Source organism: Cornus florida, unplaced genomic scaffold (assembly GCF_030987335.1).
Source record: "Cornus florida cultivar Cherokee Brave unplaced genomic scaffold, ASM3098733v1 CherokeeBrave_3.0.0_Hap2_Chr07, whole genome shotgun sequence".
Taxonomy (NCBI): Eukaryota; Viridiplantae; Streptophyta; class Magnoliopsida; order Cornales; family Cornaceae; genus Cornus; species Cornus florida.
The window spans coordinates 1,182,448-1,197,233 of NW_026775577.1; the positions used below are offsets into that span (position 1 = coordinate 1,182,448).

Here is a 14,786-nt window from a genome sequence, read left to right on the forward strand (position 1 = left end):
CTTTTATGATCTGAGTACACCTCAAATCTTTCACCATACAAGTAGTATCTCCAACACTTCAAAGCAAACACAACTGCCGTCAACTCCAAATCATGAGTAGGGTAGTTGTACTCATGAGTCTTCAACTGTCGAGACCCATAAGCCACTACTCTACCATCACGCATCAACACACACCCTAAACCATCACGTGAAACATTACAATAGATCACATAACCCAAGCCACGCTCAGGTATCACCAACACTAGAGCCGTAGTCAATCTTGTCTTCAATTCCTGGAAAGATGACTCATAGGCTTCATTCCATGCAAACTTAATCCCTTTCCAGGTTAAACGGGTCATAGACGCTGCTAAACGGGAGAAATCTTTCACAAATCTCCGGTAGTAACCCGCTAGACCAAGAAAACTACGGACCTCAAACACATTCTTGGGTTGCTCCCAATTCAAAACAGCTTCAATCTTTGATGGATCAACTGACACTCCGCCTTCTGAAACAACATGTCCCAAAAACTTCACCTCTTGTAGCCAAAACTCACATTTCTCATATTTGGCATACAACCGATGCTCCCGCAAAATCTGTAAAACAATACTTAAATGGATCTCGTGTTTCTCCCGAGATCGTGAATACACAAGAATGTCATCCACGAAAACTACCACAAACTGGTCCAAGTAATCGTGAAAGATGCGGTTCATTAAGTCCATGAATGCCGCTGGAGCATTAGTCAAGCCAAAAGGCATAACAAGAAACTCATAGTGTCCATACCGTGTACGGAATGCTGTTTTCGGGATATCCTCATCCCTAACCCGCAACTGATAATAGCCAGACCTCAAGTCAATCTTAGAAAAACAACTGGCTCCCCTCAACTGATCAAATAAATCATCTATCCTTGGCAAAGGATACTTGTTCTTGATGGTGGCGCGATTCAACTTCCGATAATCGATGCACAACCTCAAAGAACCATCTTTCTTCTTAGCAAACAAGACCGGTGCGCCCTATGGTGACACACTCGGTCAGATGAAACCTTTCATCCTCAAATCATCAAGCTGTCTTTTTTATTCCTCCAATTCAACTGGTGCCATACGAAACGATGCCATAGAAATCGGCGCTGTACCTGGCATTAACTCAATAGAGAACACCACCTCTCGGTGTGGAGGCAACTCTGTCAAATCCTCCGGAAACACATCCAGAAAATCACGAACAACTGCAGGATAATATTCTTCCACAACATCATCCTCTTTGGCTATAAGGGTAGCCAAAAAGTAATCACCACGACTTCGTCCACGAATTCCATAAAATGATGAAATGTGGGAATCACTCCGATCTCCCACAAAAAAGAAACAGTCTCCCTCGGGAGTACAAACTGTAACCCTTCCTCTGAAACAGTCGATCGTGGCATGAAAAGAAGCTAACCAATCCATCCCGAGAATGACATCAAAGCTAGTCATTTCTAGGAGGATAAGGTCAAACACAAAAGTCCGTCCGGCTATCACAATGGAACAGTCCCTCACGACTCGGCTCAAAGACACTGAAACTCCAACTGACTTATCAACACATAACGCCCGATCCATAAAACTGACCTCTAACCCCGATGCAAGTGCAAATGATGATGAAATGAAAGAATGAGATGTACCAGAATCAAACAAAACACGGGCTCAAGAACCAAACACTGGAAATATACCTCGGAGAACTGAAGATCCAGGAGATGCATCAGTGGGTGCAAGGGCAAAGACACGCCCCTACGGTGCTTGTGCCTGTGAACTACTAATCTGAACACCAGACTGTTGTGCCGACACAGTAGGAGTATCCCTCCTAGCTGGTCGTGAACCCTGAGAAGATAAGGGAGGCTGTGGTGGTGGCGGCGGTGGTCTGAAACCTGATTGAACCGTAGCCGACTATAACGGCCTCTGTCGTGACCCTCTGCCACTAGTGGTGCCTGCTCTCTGACTCGGACAGTCCCGAATCAAATGGCCCTGCTGGCCACACCCATAACAAGCCTTCGGAGCTGAAGAAACTGAAGTCAATCTCATAGGACAACTGCACTTGTAATGCCCAGGCTGCTGACATTGAAAGCAAACAACTGCACTCCTATCAGACCCAGCTAGCAACGGAGTGGTAGGAGCAGATCGTACAGACTACTGTCCCTGAAACTGAGATGGACCGCCCCTGTTCCTTTTCCAAGAAGATCCTTCTGAAGATGGCCCTGCACCCCTCTTTTGCTTCAACTGCTCTCTTCTTGCATCCTTCTCTTTATTATCAGCTTCCAGCATCAAAGCCCTTTCCACTGCTTTAGAGTAAACCTTAATGAACTGTGCTGTGATCAACAGCCTCATCCGATAATTAAGACCAGAAACAAACTTCCGAGTCTTGTTAACTTCATCTCTCACCATTTCTGGAGCAAAGCGAGAAAGTGAAGTGAACTTGTTTTCATATTCTGCCACTGACATGCTCCCTTGGATAAGGTTATGAAACTGGTCTTGTAACTCCCATCTTTTGGAAAGCGGAAAGTACTTTTCATAAAACAATTCCTTGAACTTGTCCCAACTCATCTCTTCCACCTTATATCGACTCGTAACCGACTTCCACCATAATTTAGCATCCTTAGCAAACTTATAAGTAGCTAGGATGATCTTTAAATGATCCTCTGCCACATCCATAGAAGTCAATTGAGTTTCAACTTGCTCCATGTAGTCATCTGCTATCATTGGATCCGCACCGCCCTCAAACATAACCGGTATCAGCTAAGAAAACCCCTTAATAATCTTGAGACGCTTCTGAGCTGGCGTCTCCTCAACTTGAACTGTAGGTTGTGGTGCCGACTGCGACTGAGCAGCAATCGTTGCCCTCACGACATTTTGCAACAAACGATTAAACTCCAGTGCCACAGAACCTTCACTCACTTCTACGGGTGCTTCAACATTATCCCTTCTTGTGGGGACAGTTCTCGGGGGAATCAAGTCCCTAAGAAGTGTGTCCTCATCATTTAGCTCCTCCGGATTGGAGCTGGAGCTATCACCAACATCACCCCTAGTCGGTCTAGGGCCAACTTCCCTGATTTCCTCACGCCGTGACATCGTTCTATAAAACAAAGGAAAAAATTCAATAAAGATAACACTAAAATCCAACCGTGAACAACCCAACGCAAAAACATACTGTACAAACATTTAGCATGTAATACTATGCAATAAACACATTAATGTAAGCATATAAACACATAAGCACGTAAGTAAGTAAGCAGTTAAGCATGCTTTTTCACATAGCAAAACACTTTTCCAAACAAGGAAATAACAATGCAGATGACTTCCCAGACAACCCTAGGCAAGCTTCTACCCGTCGTCCTAATGGTATTCGAACCACAGCTCTGATACCAAATTTGTAACGACCCTAGCTAATGCCAAAATTTAAAAAAAATTCGGCATGACCTCCCCTAAAAAGGGGACTACAACCACCTGCTCAAATAAAAAAAAAAAAAAAAAAAAAAACGCAATGGCCCTTCCTGGCCTTCCAAAACACCTCCAACCTGTCCCAACACATAATAAAATTAATATACTCAAACATCACATCCATTCATTCATTATACCTCAACGTGGTTCATCTCATAATGGAACATCTACATATCGTTTAATCTAAATTATCATAATTACAGTCCCAAAATATAGTTACAATAATAAGAGTTTCACGAATCTCTATACCAAATATAACAAACTAAGATTTTACAAAAATATGGGACTTAATACAAAAATAGCAAAAAGAAGTCTTCTAATCCAAATTAGGCCTGTGGTGGAAAGTCATCCGCTACTTCTTTCCCGTTTCCTGAAAAAAATTATTAAATAATAGGGTGAGCATAAAGCTCAGTAGGTAGCACTTAAGACACGCATCTTGTGTCCTTGTGAATCAATACAAAGAATAGATTAATAGGAATGGGGATCATACAATATCGGGATAATACAACATTCCAATCAAACTCAAGTACAAACAATGCAATGCCATGAAATGCGAATGCATGCCGATGTCGCTCCCCGTTTTCACATTTAAAATCCATCTCTTTCAAACTGTTAATATAACCCGCCCTTTGGTGACCCCGCAGCGACACGAGAGGAGGATTGGCTAGTGTACCCGACCCTTGGTAACCCCGCGGCGTCATTATGGGGCCTAGCTAGCTCAACCACGCTAGGGCGACTCCCTAGTCCCCTCTAGGCTATATTAACACTCCGGCCCTTTGGTACCCCCGCGGCGACCGGGTTTTCATAAAACCATTTCGTAAAAACTCTTTCCCCAAAATTTCCCTTTTTGTTTCAAGCAAATTCTCCCATTTCATGCAAATCCAATGGTATGTACATGTATATATATCCCATGCTTTCAATATTATGGCATTTAGAATTTTACACCACATAATTAAGCATACATCATATTTAACATCTCTAAATGAATTATCAACACATTAAACATAACAAGACAACACAAAATTTTACACCACAAAATTAAGCATACATCATGTTCAACATTTCCAAATGAATTATCAAAACATTAAACACAACAAGACAACCTCTAAGCATGCTTTTCTACTCATATTCATAATCATGAATTTTCCTAAACTTCATTTATATAATCATTGAAACAATTAACTTCCAAATTAAACATGCTTGTCACAACAAGAGAGATATAATTCACAATGGAGCAAGAAAAACATGGATTAAGAGTCCCTACCTCTAAATTGAACAAAACCCTTGAAATTGGGTCCTTAAATTCGAGCTCTCAAAGAGGACCAAAAGCTGGAATTTCTGGTACTAGCACGTAGAGCTCGTCGTTTTGCCTCAAACGGCACCTAAATCCGCCAAGAATTGAGAGAGAAATCAAGGATTGAAGTTGAAAAAGAAAAAAGAAAAGAAAAAAAACAGAAGCAGCGAGGAGAGATTTAAGCTGCCCAAGAGAGAAAGCAAATTGGAATTAAATGGGTCTGTAATGACCCTTATAACTCAAGTGGGCTCCACAGTTGAAAAGTCATTATACTAGTTATATATATAGATAAGTCAAAAACTTTACATCGAATCTCCTTGGAGTCACTTCAGAGAGTTTTCTTGGTAATTGTCCAATGTGTAGTCCTGGGACGGTAGTAATTTATTGGGTGATCTAAGAAAATTCACACCACCATTGTCTACCAAAAGGGAAAATTAATCATAAAATAAATAAATAGGCTGTCATGCAGCATAAACCCGATTCTTTAGTGTAGCTCTGTCATAACTATTGTATCATTTTTCAACTTACTTACAACTGTTTTCAATACATTCCATTTACAGATCAACATACTTAAAAAAAAAAACGGCATTTACATCTATTTTGAACAAATTTGATTTACATTTCAACACACTTGTAAAACGCCACAGGAGAAAGCAAGGCACTATAGCAAATTCATGTTTATAGGTGGAGCAGCTAAAATTAAAAATGGCAATTGCCCAGCTCGATATTGGGCTACAATTTGGTTTGAGGCCCGTATTCGGACTCAATGTAGCCCACAACCGTGTCTATAATTTTTATTTACGACAACCAGATCAAAAAGCCCTAAATATTCCGATTCTGTTATCAGTTGTCTTCTTCTCCAAGTGTGTCTTACACAATTTCAATTCGTGGATAAAAATGGCTTTGACGAACTTCATTCTGACAGTGGCCGGAGTGAGCGCGGTGATACTTTTGCTGAGGAGCGACGTGAAACAGAGTGCTACGATCTTCAAGAGAAACGTTCGTCAGATTCGCCACTGGCTTGAAGAAGAGTCTGCCTCTGCCGTCAAGTATCTTCCTTTTCCATCTCCTAATCTTTCTTGTGCTCATATCTATGTGTATGAGTGTGTGCGCGTCTATATATAAATATATGTGTGTTTATTTTGAAGTTGGATATTGTTGATCTGGTATTGATTATCTGTTATGGTTCAGTTTCAGTTATTTAAATTTCAAACTGTTTATCATTATCATTGTACAATTCATACAAGAATACAATTTTGCATTCATTTTGTTTTTGTTGCCAGTGTTATATATATATAGTTTCACCAAATCTCTTAATGTATCCAATTGTGCATACAGTATATGCATGCTGCGCCTTGCGTTAAAGCCCGTAAAATTGGGGCCTTTACCAGTGAGCCAGAAAGGCAGTTTTTTTCCTGCCATTTTAGTGTTGATTTAGTTTACGCGAAAAGCATGACTATTTTCTTGTTCTGAGTATTTCTTTTACTGCCTTCAAGGAATGGTGTCGAAAAACATGTTAAAAATGCATACTCAAGGTACTGATATTTCTCATGCATAAGGCGGTCTAATTGGTGCTACCATGTTCTTTATTTATTCAGGGAAACAGAATTTGATGTTTATATTTGTTGAAGGAAATATCATTGCATTAATAGTACATATGCCAGAAATAAGAGAAAATGGTAGGTTAATAAAGTTTGGAGGACAGAAAATAAGTCATCTATTTCTATGTTCTAGGCTTGATTCTTGGTAAAGTGAAAAGATTGCTTCAACATTTGATGATTTTACGGACCTCTGACAATTCAACTTATCATGTATTTGGGATTTCCTGGTGGGAAAGGAAATTTTGGATCACGCTAAATAGTTGTGGTAATCTGATAATTCTTGCTCAGTGAAGAAAATTACTTGTGAAAAAGTTAAATATAGAAGTATCTGGTCTAGAAGGTGGTTTCACTAAATCAATTTATGGAATTGTGAATATATGGCTGCAGTTTATCCCCTTGCTTCAGTTGTGTTGCAAGAATTTTTACTCAGCATTTTTTTCCCAATAAGTGCATCTTTCACCAGTGTTTCATTCAATTTTTATTATTTCATGCAAGCCATCTGCATAAATTTAACTTGTGTCGCTCTTTTAGGGAAATGGAGAAGGCGAAACCCAAGGAGTTGCCCAAGAAAGATATTCCTAAAAATGACTAGAAAAAGGTGATTTTTCTCAGGCCCAGGGTTCATATAATAAAAATGCACATTCTTCCACTTTATTTCGTATTTGATTGTCTGTCCTGTTTAAAATTTTGATTGATGTCTTTTTTGCTACTTCAACATTAATATTTGTTTTGTTTCCCTTTGCACATTAGTTAGTATATGTAATGTGCCTAGAAGACAGATATTCCTCCTTTTGTGAAGGCTTTTGTTCATTTTTGACACCATAGCAAATATATGTAGTATTTTGAGGGCAAAATTAACAAGATATTATAACTATTTGTGAACTAAATCAATGTGCTTGCACATGATGCACCTTCACCCTTGAAGCTATGCTTGCATCTACAAACCCAAATTGTATCTCTCTATCAAGAACACCTTGCAATAACAACACTGCTAGCATCCGTTAAAAATAAGTAAAACTGTTTAGAGAAAACCATCCCTCAAACATTCATCTTCTCTCTGACAACTAATTGAACCGAATAAAATTCTTTTGCGGAGGAATTGATGTTGGTCAAAACCTCTACTGAACAGCATCTCAGTCCATGCTACTAAACTTAACCTGGTTGGTTGACAAATACCACCTCATAAGCAACCGTCGTTAGTGAATCTCACCCATCTTTCTTTGTGAGCTAGTAGAGCGACCACCAGGTTCAACACATTCTCTGTCTTATTTGCTAGGAGCTGACTGAAACGTTGCTTTCTGACATGGCCACTTGTGCTAGTTTGAGTCAACATCATCATCAATTCTAATTATGAGCGAGACTGCCATCCCCAAATGTTTCTCCTGTAACTTCCTCCAAACAGCAATTCTGATGCAGGATCTTCATGCCATCAATCATCCTCAATGTATGGGGCGTTTTTTGGAGGAAGCAATCTGTTACCGAGCCATCTTGTTGGGAATAACAAGAGCATCTCTTAATAATCGAAGTTTAAAATGTTCCCACTTTCACTTTCTTTAAACAACATTGTTGGAGCTAGATTTTCATGGCATGAACAACTCAAATTCAACAAAGGAATAAACCCATTTGCATTACCTTGATGAACACATGCTGAATCACTGTGCATCCTTGTGCGCCTAACCCTTTTTTTTTCGTAGCGAGGAACTGTTCCAACCAGGCACCCTTTGAACTCTTGACTACAACATAAGCTTCGGATATCCGCAATCACCCGCAAACCATGGGTTTCGCTTAAACTAGGACTTGAACTTGAAGCCTCAAGGTAGTAACCCTGAGACCCTGCCATCTGAGCAATCTTGACCAATTTTGTCCACCTAACTTCACTAAACCTAAACCCAAATCAAAACACAAATTTAAACAAAGAAGTTTTGGGGCTTCTTTCATTCAAATTTTCAGGTTTGATAAAATTTGAGATGGAGAAAGGACCAAGGGAGACAATACCATTTAAGTGCATGTGCCATGATCTCAAGCTAGAGGAGAGAGAGGAGGGTAGGATAGGAACAGAGAACATTGAAGGATAAATTATGAAGTACATCAGATATGGTTTTGGAGACTTCTCAAACAAAAACTTTATACAATTGTGGGATGTATATTGGGATTTCATAGTGGTAGGGAAAGAATTTTGAGTGAAAGTAAATGATTGTAGTAATCTGATATATTTATTACTCACATTACATAATTTAATTGTGTAAAAAGAAAGAAATATATATGCTCTAGAAGGTGGTTTGACCGGATCCATTGTCATATGGGATGTCATGAACAATTGACGCTGCCGTTTGTCCAATTTGTTTCCGTTATATTGCAAGAATCTCTATTCTGCAGTTCTTTGTTTGTGTGGAATTACTTGCATATTATACCTGTGTTTCATTCATGTTTCTGGTTTATGCAAGCTATATGCAGAATCTAATTTGTGGTGGATTTTTCTCAGGGAAATGGAGAAGGCAAAAAACCGAAGGAGTTATTATTTTTCCTCAGGATGGGAGTTAATATGGTAGAACTGCACACTCTTCCATTTTATTTTAGATTTGACCATCTATTTTGTATAAAGTTCTGATGGATTTCAATTTTTAAACATCTCTGTTTTGTTTCTCTTAGCTCATTAGTTGGTATTTCATATTAAGCTATGTGATATGTCGAGAAGAAAGTTACACCTTTGTTTGGTGAAGGCTTTTGTTCATTTTGACACTGTAGCATATATCAATAAGATTTTGAGTGCAGAATGACCTAGATCGTTGGAATGCACCTTATGCCGTGTGCAAAAGAACATAATGTATATGTATACAATCTAGAGCTACAATTCTTGTCATAATGTCATCATTAGTTCTTTTTTTCAGAAAAGCGATAATTTTCTCTGCCAGGAATGACATTTACCCATGAATGTAACCTTGCATCCCTTGAAACCCAAAAGATGAATTATCCTCTCTGGAAGTCCCAGTGATAAACAACACTGTTGACATCCATTACAGAATCAAGTGTTTAGGGAAATTTGCACAGTGACCCTTGAGCATTCCTCTTCCTGAAAACTAAACTGCACCAAATAAAACTCCATTCCTGAAGCCAATTGATGGACATTCCTTGAACATTCCTCTTTCTGACAGCTAAACTGCACCATACAAACTCCATTCCTGAAGCCAATTGATGAACATTCCTCTTTCTGACAGCTAAACTACACGAAATAAACCTCCATTCCTTGAGCATTCTTCTAACATAAACTGCAACAAATAAATAAACCAACTTGACTTTTATATCACAATAGTCACATTGTTATTAGCATACTCGTTTAGAGTTAGGGATGGGATGGATGAGACGAAGTACTAGCTTGTGCTAGATCCAACGTATTGATCCTTTAATCCGCGCCCAGTTTAAGATCTAAGGAATTTAAGAAATCTCAACTAGCCATCTTACAAGAAGTCCCTCCTTATGCACAGGGAGGCAAGTATTGTTCTATCTGTGCAACGTGACATCGAGATGTTCTTTCAATTTCACATGAATTTTTAATAAAATCAAACAATAATATATAATGGTACTAAAATTTATGACAATCATTACATGTTCCAAAAGAAGTACAAAATGTAGCACCATAAAATAGGGTAGACATACAACTTTATCCTTGATTTATGGAACTAACAAATAATTTTGAAAATCTAAAATTTGTGAAATTTTCTTATAGTTCAAATTCTTCGATTGTTTCTCGGGTTGGAGGAACTCTTTTTAAAGTTCTGTTTAAAATGAATCCAGACTTTAAGCTGCTGAGTTCTTTTCCTCTTCCTTTCCATTGCTCAGTTTTTCTCCTCCTGAGCCTAGGTGTTGGTCTTCCAGTTGCTTTGGAGATGAGAGTATTGCCTGTTGGCTGTGGATGCTCTGTATGTATGACCAAGAAAATGCCATGATTTTACTTGATGCAAATTTTACTAGTCTGCAATCCCAACATTATCCCATTCGGTCATATGGAAATCATTATTTAGTATCAGAGAACAGATTCTTCGAAGTATATCCTTTTCTATTGGTGATGGACAATCAGTTTGCTTATTTTTGGATCCATGGTGTGGAGGCCAAACCTTATCCCAGAGATTTGGTCATAGGTTGGCTAGACAACTCTCTCTTCCTAGGAATTCTAAGCAAAACCGTCTCTTGAGCAATGGTGGCTAGAATTTGGAAATTTTACAAGATGATATTTTCATTCCTTTCAGGGAATTTATCAACTCAATCCACATACATGCTGAACCTGATAAAATATTGTGGAAGGATGGCAAAGTCACCTTCAAGAAGGATTGGCTTAGTTGCAGAAGGTATTTTGAAGCTGTTGGTTGGCATGAGATTTGTTGGGGTAAGGGCAGGCCCAGGTGGTCTGTTAATGCAGTATTTGTGATGTTGGATAGGCTCCCCTCAATGGCAAATTTACAAAAGAGAAACATACAGCTTGCTCCTAGGTGTACAAACTGCTAGCATGCTACTGACAATAGAGATCATTTGTTTTTCTCATGTCCTTTTGCCCAGACCTTGTGGAGATGGTTAGGAGAGATTCTGAATTGGGAGATGCCTTCTTTTACTGAAAACTGGTTCATGGAATGGTACTATTGGTATTGGCAGAGGCACCAGTCATCCAAAATTCTTAGAAGCTTGTTTGCTGCTGTTCTTTGGGGGATTTGGCATGAAAGAAATGCTAGGTTGCATGGTACTACTCACACCTCTCCAGAAGATGTGGGAAAGACTTTGTTGTTTGAAGTGTTGGATATCCACAATACCTCTCTTAATGATCTGCATAGCTAGGAGTGTTTGTTTCTTTTGTGTGTATTGGAAATGGGCCTTCTCATTGGAGGAATGCTGGTCAATTATCAAGAGATTTGGGAAATCTGTGCAATTTGCGAACATTGAATCTTTCTCTTAACAATATTACCAGTGAAATAACTGAGCTCATTAATGGATTGTCAAGGTGTACCTACAGTACTTTAGTGGTATTGCATTTGGGATACAATAAACTTGGGGGGTTTTTTCCTAGTTCACTAGGAAGCTTGAAAAACCTCAAGTATCTTCAACTACGGAGAAACTCATTTCTTGGTTCAATCCCGGATTCCGTTGGAAGGTTATCGTCCCTGAAGGAGTTGTACCTCTCAGAAAACCAAATGAATGGTACAATTCCAAAAAGTCTTGGACAACTTTCTTCTTTGGTTGCCTTAGACATAACAGAGAACTCGTGGGAGGGTGTTATAACAGCAGCTCATCCGTTGCACCTCAAAAGTCTGAAGTAATTGTGCATTGGTAAGTTCTCCTCCTCCCCAGATGTTACCTTGGTTTTCAATGTGAGTTCTTTGTGGTTGCCTCCTTTTAAACTTCAATATATCAAGTTAAGTTCATGTCAGTTAGGCCCCAAATTTCCTACATGGCTCAGAAATCAAAACGAGCTAAATACTTCAGTTATCAGGAACACTCGAATTTCAGGCTCCATACCAGATTGGTTGTGGAAGTTAGATCTGCATTTGGATGAACTGGACCTTAGTTATAATCAATTAAGGGGTAGGGTACTAAATTCTTTAAATTTTTGTCCTCAATCCACCGTTAACTTGATTCTGAACCGCTTCGAGGGTCCTCTTCCACTCTGGTCATCTAATGTGAGTGAACTGCATTATCTGTTTTCCGGACCAATTCCTCCAAACATCGCAAAAGAATGCCCATGTTGACTGATTTAGATCTCTCTCACAACTCTCTTAGTGGTACCATTCCGTGGTCCATTGGTCAACTAAATGATTTAACAACTCTTGATATCCAAATAATCACTTATCTGGGGGAATTCCTGGATTTTGGCATAACTTTCCAACCTTGTATCTTATAGACATGTCAAACAACAGTTTGTCAGGAGAGATCCCTACTTCTATGGATTGTCTAACTTCACTTAGATTCTTGATGTTGAGCTACAATCATCTTTCTGGTGAATTCCCTTCTTTGTTGCAAAATTGCTCGAACATGGTTACCCTTGGTCTTGGGGAGAATAGATTCTACGGTAGCCTTCCATCATGGATAGGAGAAAGGATGCCATTATTGTTTGTTCTAAGTCTGAGATCCAACTTGTTCAATGGAAGTATTCCTGTAGAACTATGTCGCGTTTCCTATCTTCATATTTTGGACTTGGTGGAAAATAACTTGTCAGGATCAATCCCTCCATGTTTCGGGAATCTTAAAGGTATGAAATCTGAACTTAGTTCTACTAAGCGCTGTGAGGGGCAGCTATTGGCGGTGTCAAAAGGAAGAGTACTTCTATTCCTGAGTGCTCTTTATCTTGTGCATAGCCTAGACCTTTCAAGCAACAGTCTAAGTTGTGAGGTGCCTGAAGAGTTGGCAAATCTTGCAAGAATGTGCACTTTGAACTTGTCCATAAACCACTTGACAGGAAATATACCAGACAATATTGGAAAGTTGCAGAACCTCGAAACTCTTGACCTCTCGAGGAACCAGCTCTCTGGTCCTACTCCTTACAGCATGACTTCGTTAACTTCTCTCAATCACTTGACCTGTCACACAACAACCTCTCGGGAGAGACTCCATTGGGCAACCAATTCGGGACGCTTAATGATCCATCCATTTACAAGGGTAATCCTAGCCTCTGCGGGCCTCCATTGACAATCAACTGCTTGCGTTCTCCCAGTGGAGATGGAGAATACCAGGAGGATGATGATGATGAAGAAGATGGAGATGAGTTTGACTGGGCTAGTTTCTATATATCAGAATGGGACTGGGATTCATTGTGGGCTTTTTGGGGAGTGTTTGGAATCTTTCTAGTAAAGAAGTCCCGGAGGTATGCCTACTTCCGGTCGGTGGATGACCTGAAAGATAGGCTGATGGTGGCGGTCTTGGTCAACTTTGCTCACATGCGAAGAATAATGGAGCGGCAAAGGAACTGAGATTTAATGTGAATACGAACGAGCATGCTTGGAGATAAATTCCTTTTTGCTGTTGACTGGTTTTGGCCGAATTCTAGAGGGCAAAGTGTTGTGTTCCTTGTTTTCTCATGCCATTTGGAGAATTTGGTTACAGAGAAATACCTCTTTTACCTGCTAATGTTATCATTTGGGGTGTTGTTCTTCATGCCCTAAGTTTAACTCTTCCAGATTTGTTTATCATTTTTCATTGATGTTGGGAAGCTTTTTTAGTTTGCTGGTTTTCTTGCTTTACTGGAAATGGGCTTTGTCCATTTTAGTTTTGTGCTAGGGGGATGCCTCCCTAAAAAAAAAATGAAAAAACATTTTGCTAAAGCTCCAGTATTTTTAGCTGTAATTTTCTTTTTCCTTTTTTAGCTTTCAAATTTGTTTTCTACTTTAGTACACGGTTTTCTTCTTCACCTTCTTTTCTTTTCGTTTTTTTAGTTTTCAAAATTGTTTGTACACAGTTTTCTTCTTCACTTTCTAGTGGACTGTGACGTAGTAAAGCATAAAATAAGCTCAATTGTTGCAATAAAAGTCATTTCCTTGGGAGAAGACCGACTCAAGTATCAAATACAAGCACTCATTAAGTGATATACAAGTGTCGAAAGTGTAGAAATCTAAAAGAAACAGGTATAAATGTGGACTAAAGAACTTTTAGCTCCAACTTTCCTTCGGTAAAGAACTATACATATTGATTAAATGAATGGATCCTACATTTGTTTCCGTATACCATCCCAGAACATGTTTTCTAAAAACAAGTTGCTTTCAATTTTTTCTTTTTTCCCAAAGCATATTCCCTATTATAATTTTTTTATTATTTTATTATTTTTTATTTCCCTAAAATCAACTTCAACACATCACCCTTCTAAGAAACCATTTTCCAAACAACTTGTTTTCAGTTCTGTAGAATCACCAAATCCCAAAATCTCTTGTTTCTCAAAACCTTTAAGACACCACAACTTGTATCGAGAATATGGAGGTAAGAAAGGAAAAGGATTTACTTTGGTTTCGTTGGAATGCCGGAGTGTGGGGCTTTATGTGTGTGCAAGAAATGCTGTTAACATGAGAAGGGGATCTGGGAAAAAGGTGCAAGATAATGGGGAATGAAAACCAGGCACTACCGAGACGTGGTTAGCAGCATAAACACGCAAATTAGAGCGCTAATTTATAAAATTAGTATCTAATGAAAACCAGGCACTACCGAGACATACATCTCTCCTGTTTCTCTGGTTAGCAGTGTAAACAGACAAATTAGAGCACTAATTTATGAAATTAGTATCTAATGAAAACCAGGCACCCCTCTACTATGAAATTAGTAGCATACATACTCCTTTGGGCCTTTTTGAAAGAATAAAAAGGCAAAATGGATATTACAACATTACTTTTATGTCAAACTTTTATTGTAGAAGTGTTTTCAACTTTCTGTACAATGTGAAAAGAATAGATGTGTTTTTTTCACACTTTTTTACATAGCGATAAAAGT

The 14,786-nt window shown here is 38.9% G+C and overlaps 1 protein-coding gene and 1 pseudogene across 1 annotated transcript; both read left to right on the plus strand.

Moving 5' to 3' along the window:
• The first annotated feature begins 5,534 nt into the window (after positions 1–5,534).
• On the plus strand, positions 5,535–9,133 carry LOC132315662 (uncharacterized). The gene is made up of 3 exons (XM_059814002.1): positions 5,535–5,780; positions 6,864–6,930; positions 8,815–9,133. The coding sequence occupies exons 1-2, from the start codon at positions 5,629–5,631 to the stop codon at positions 6,922–6,924; spliced, it is 213 nt and encodes a 70-aa protein (XP_059669985.1). The 5' UTR covers positions 5,535–5,628; the 3' UTR covers positions 6,925–6,930; positions 8,815–9,133.
• A 2,508-nt stretch (positions 9,134–11,641) lies between these two features.
• On the plus strand, positions 11,642–14,704 carry LOC132267502 (receptor-like protein EIX1; annotated as a pseudogene).
• Positions 14,705–14,786: the final 82 nt, after the last annotated feature.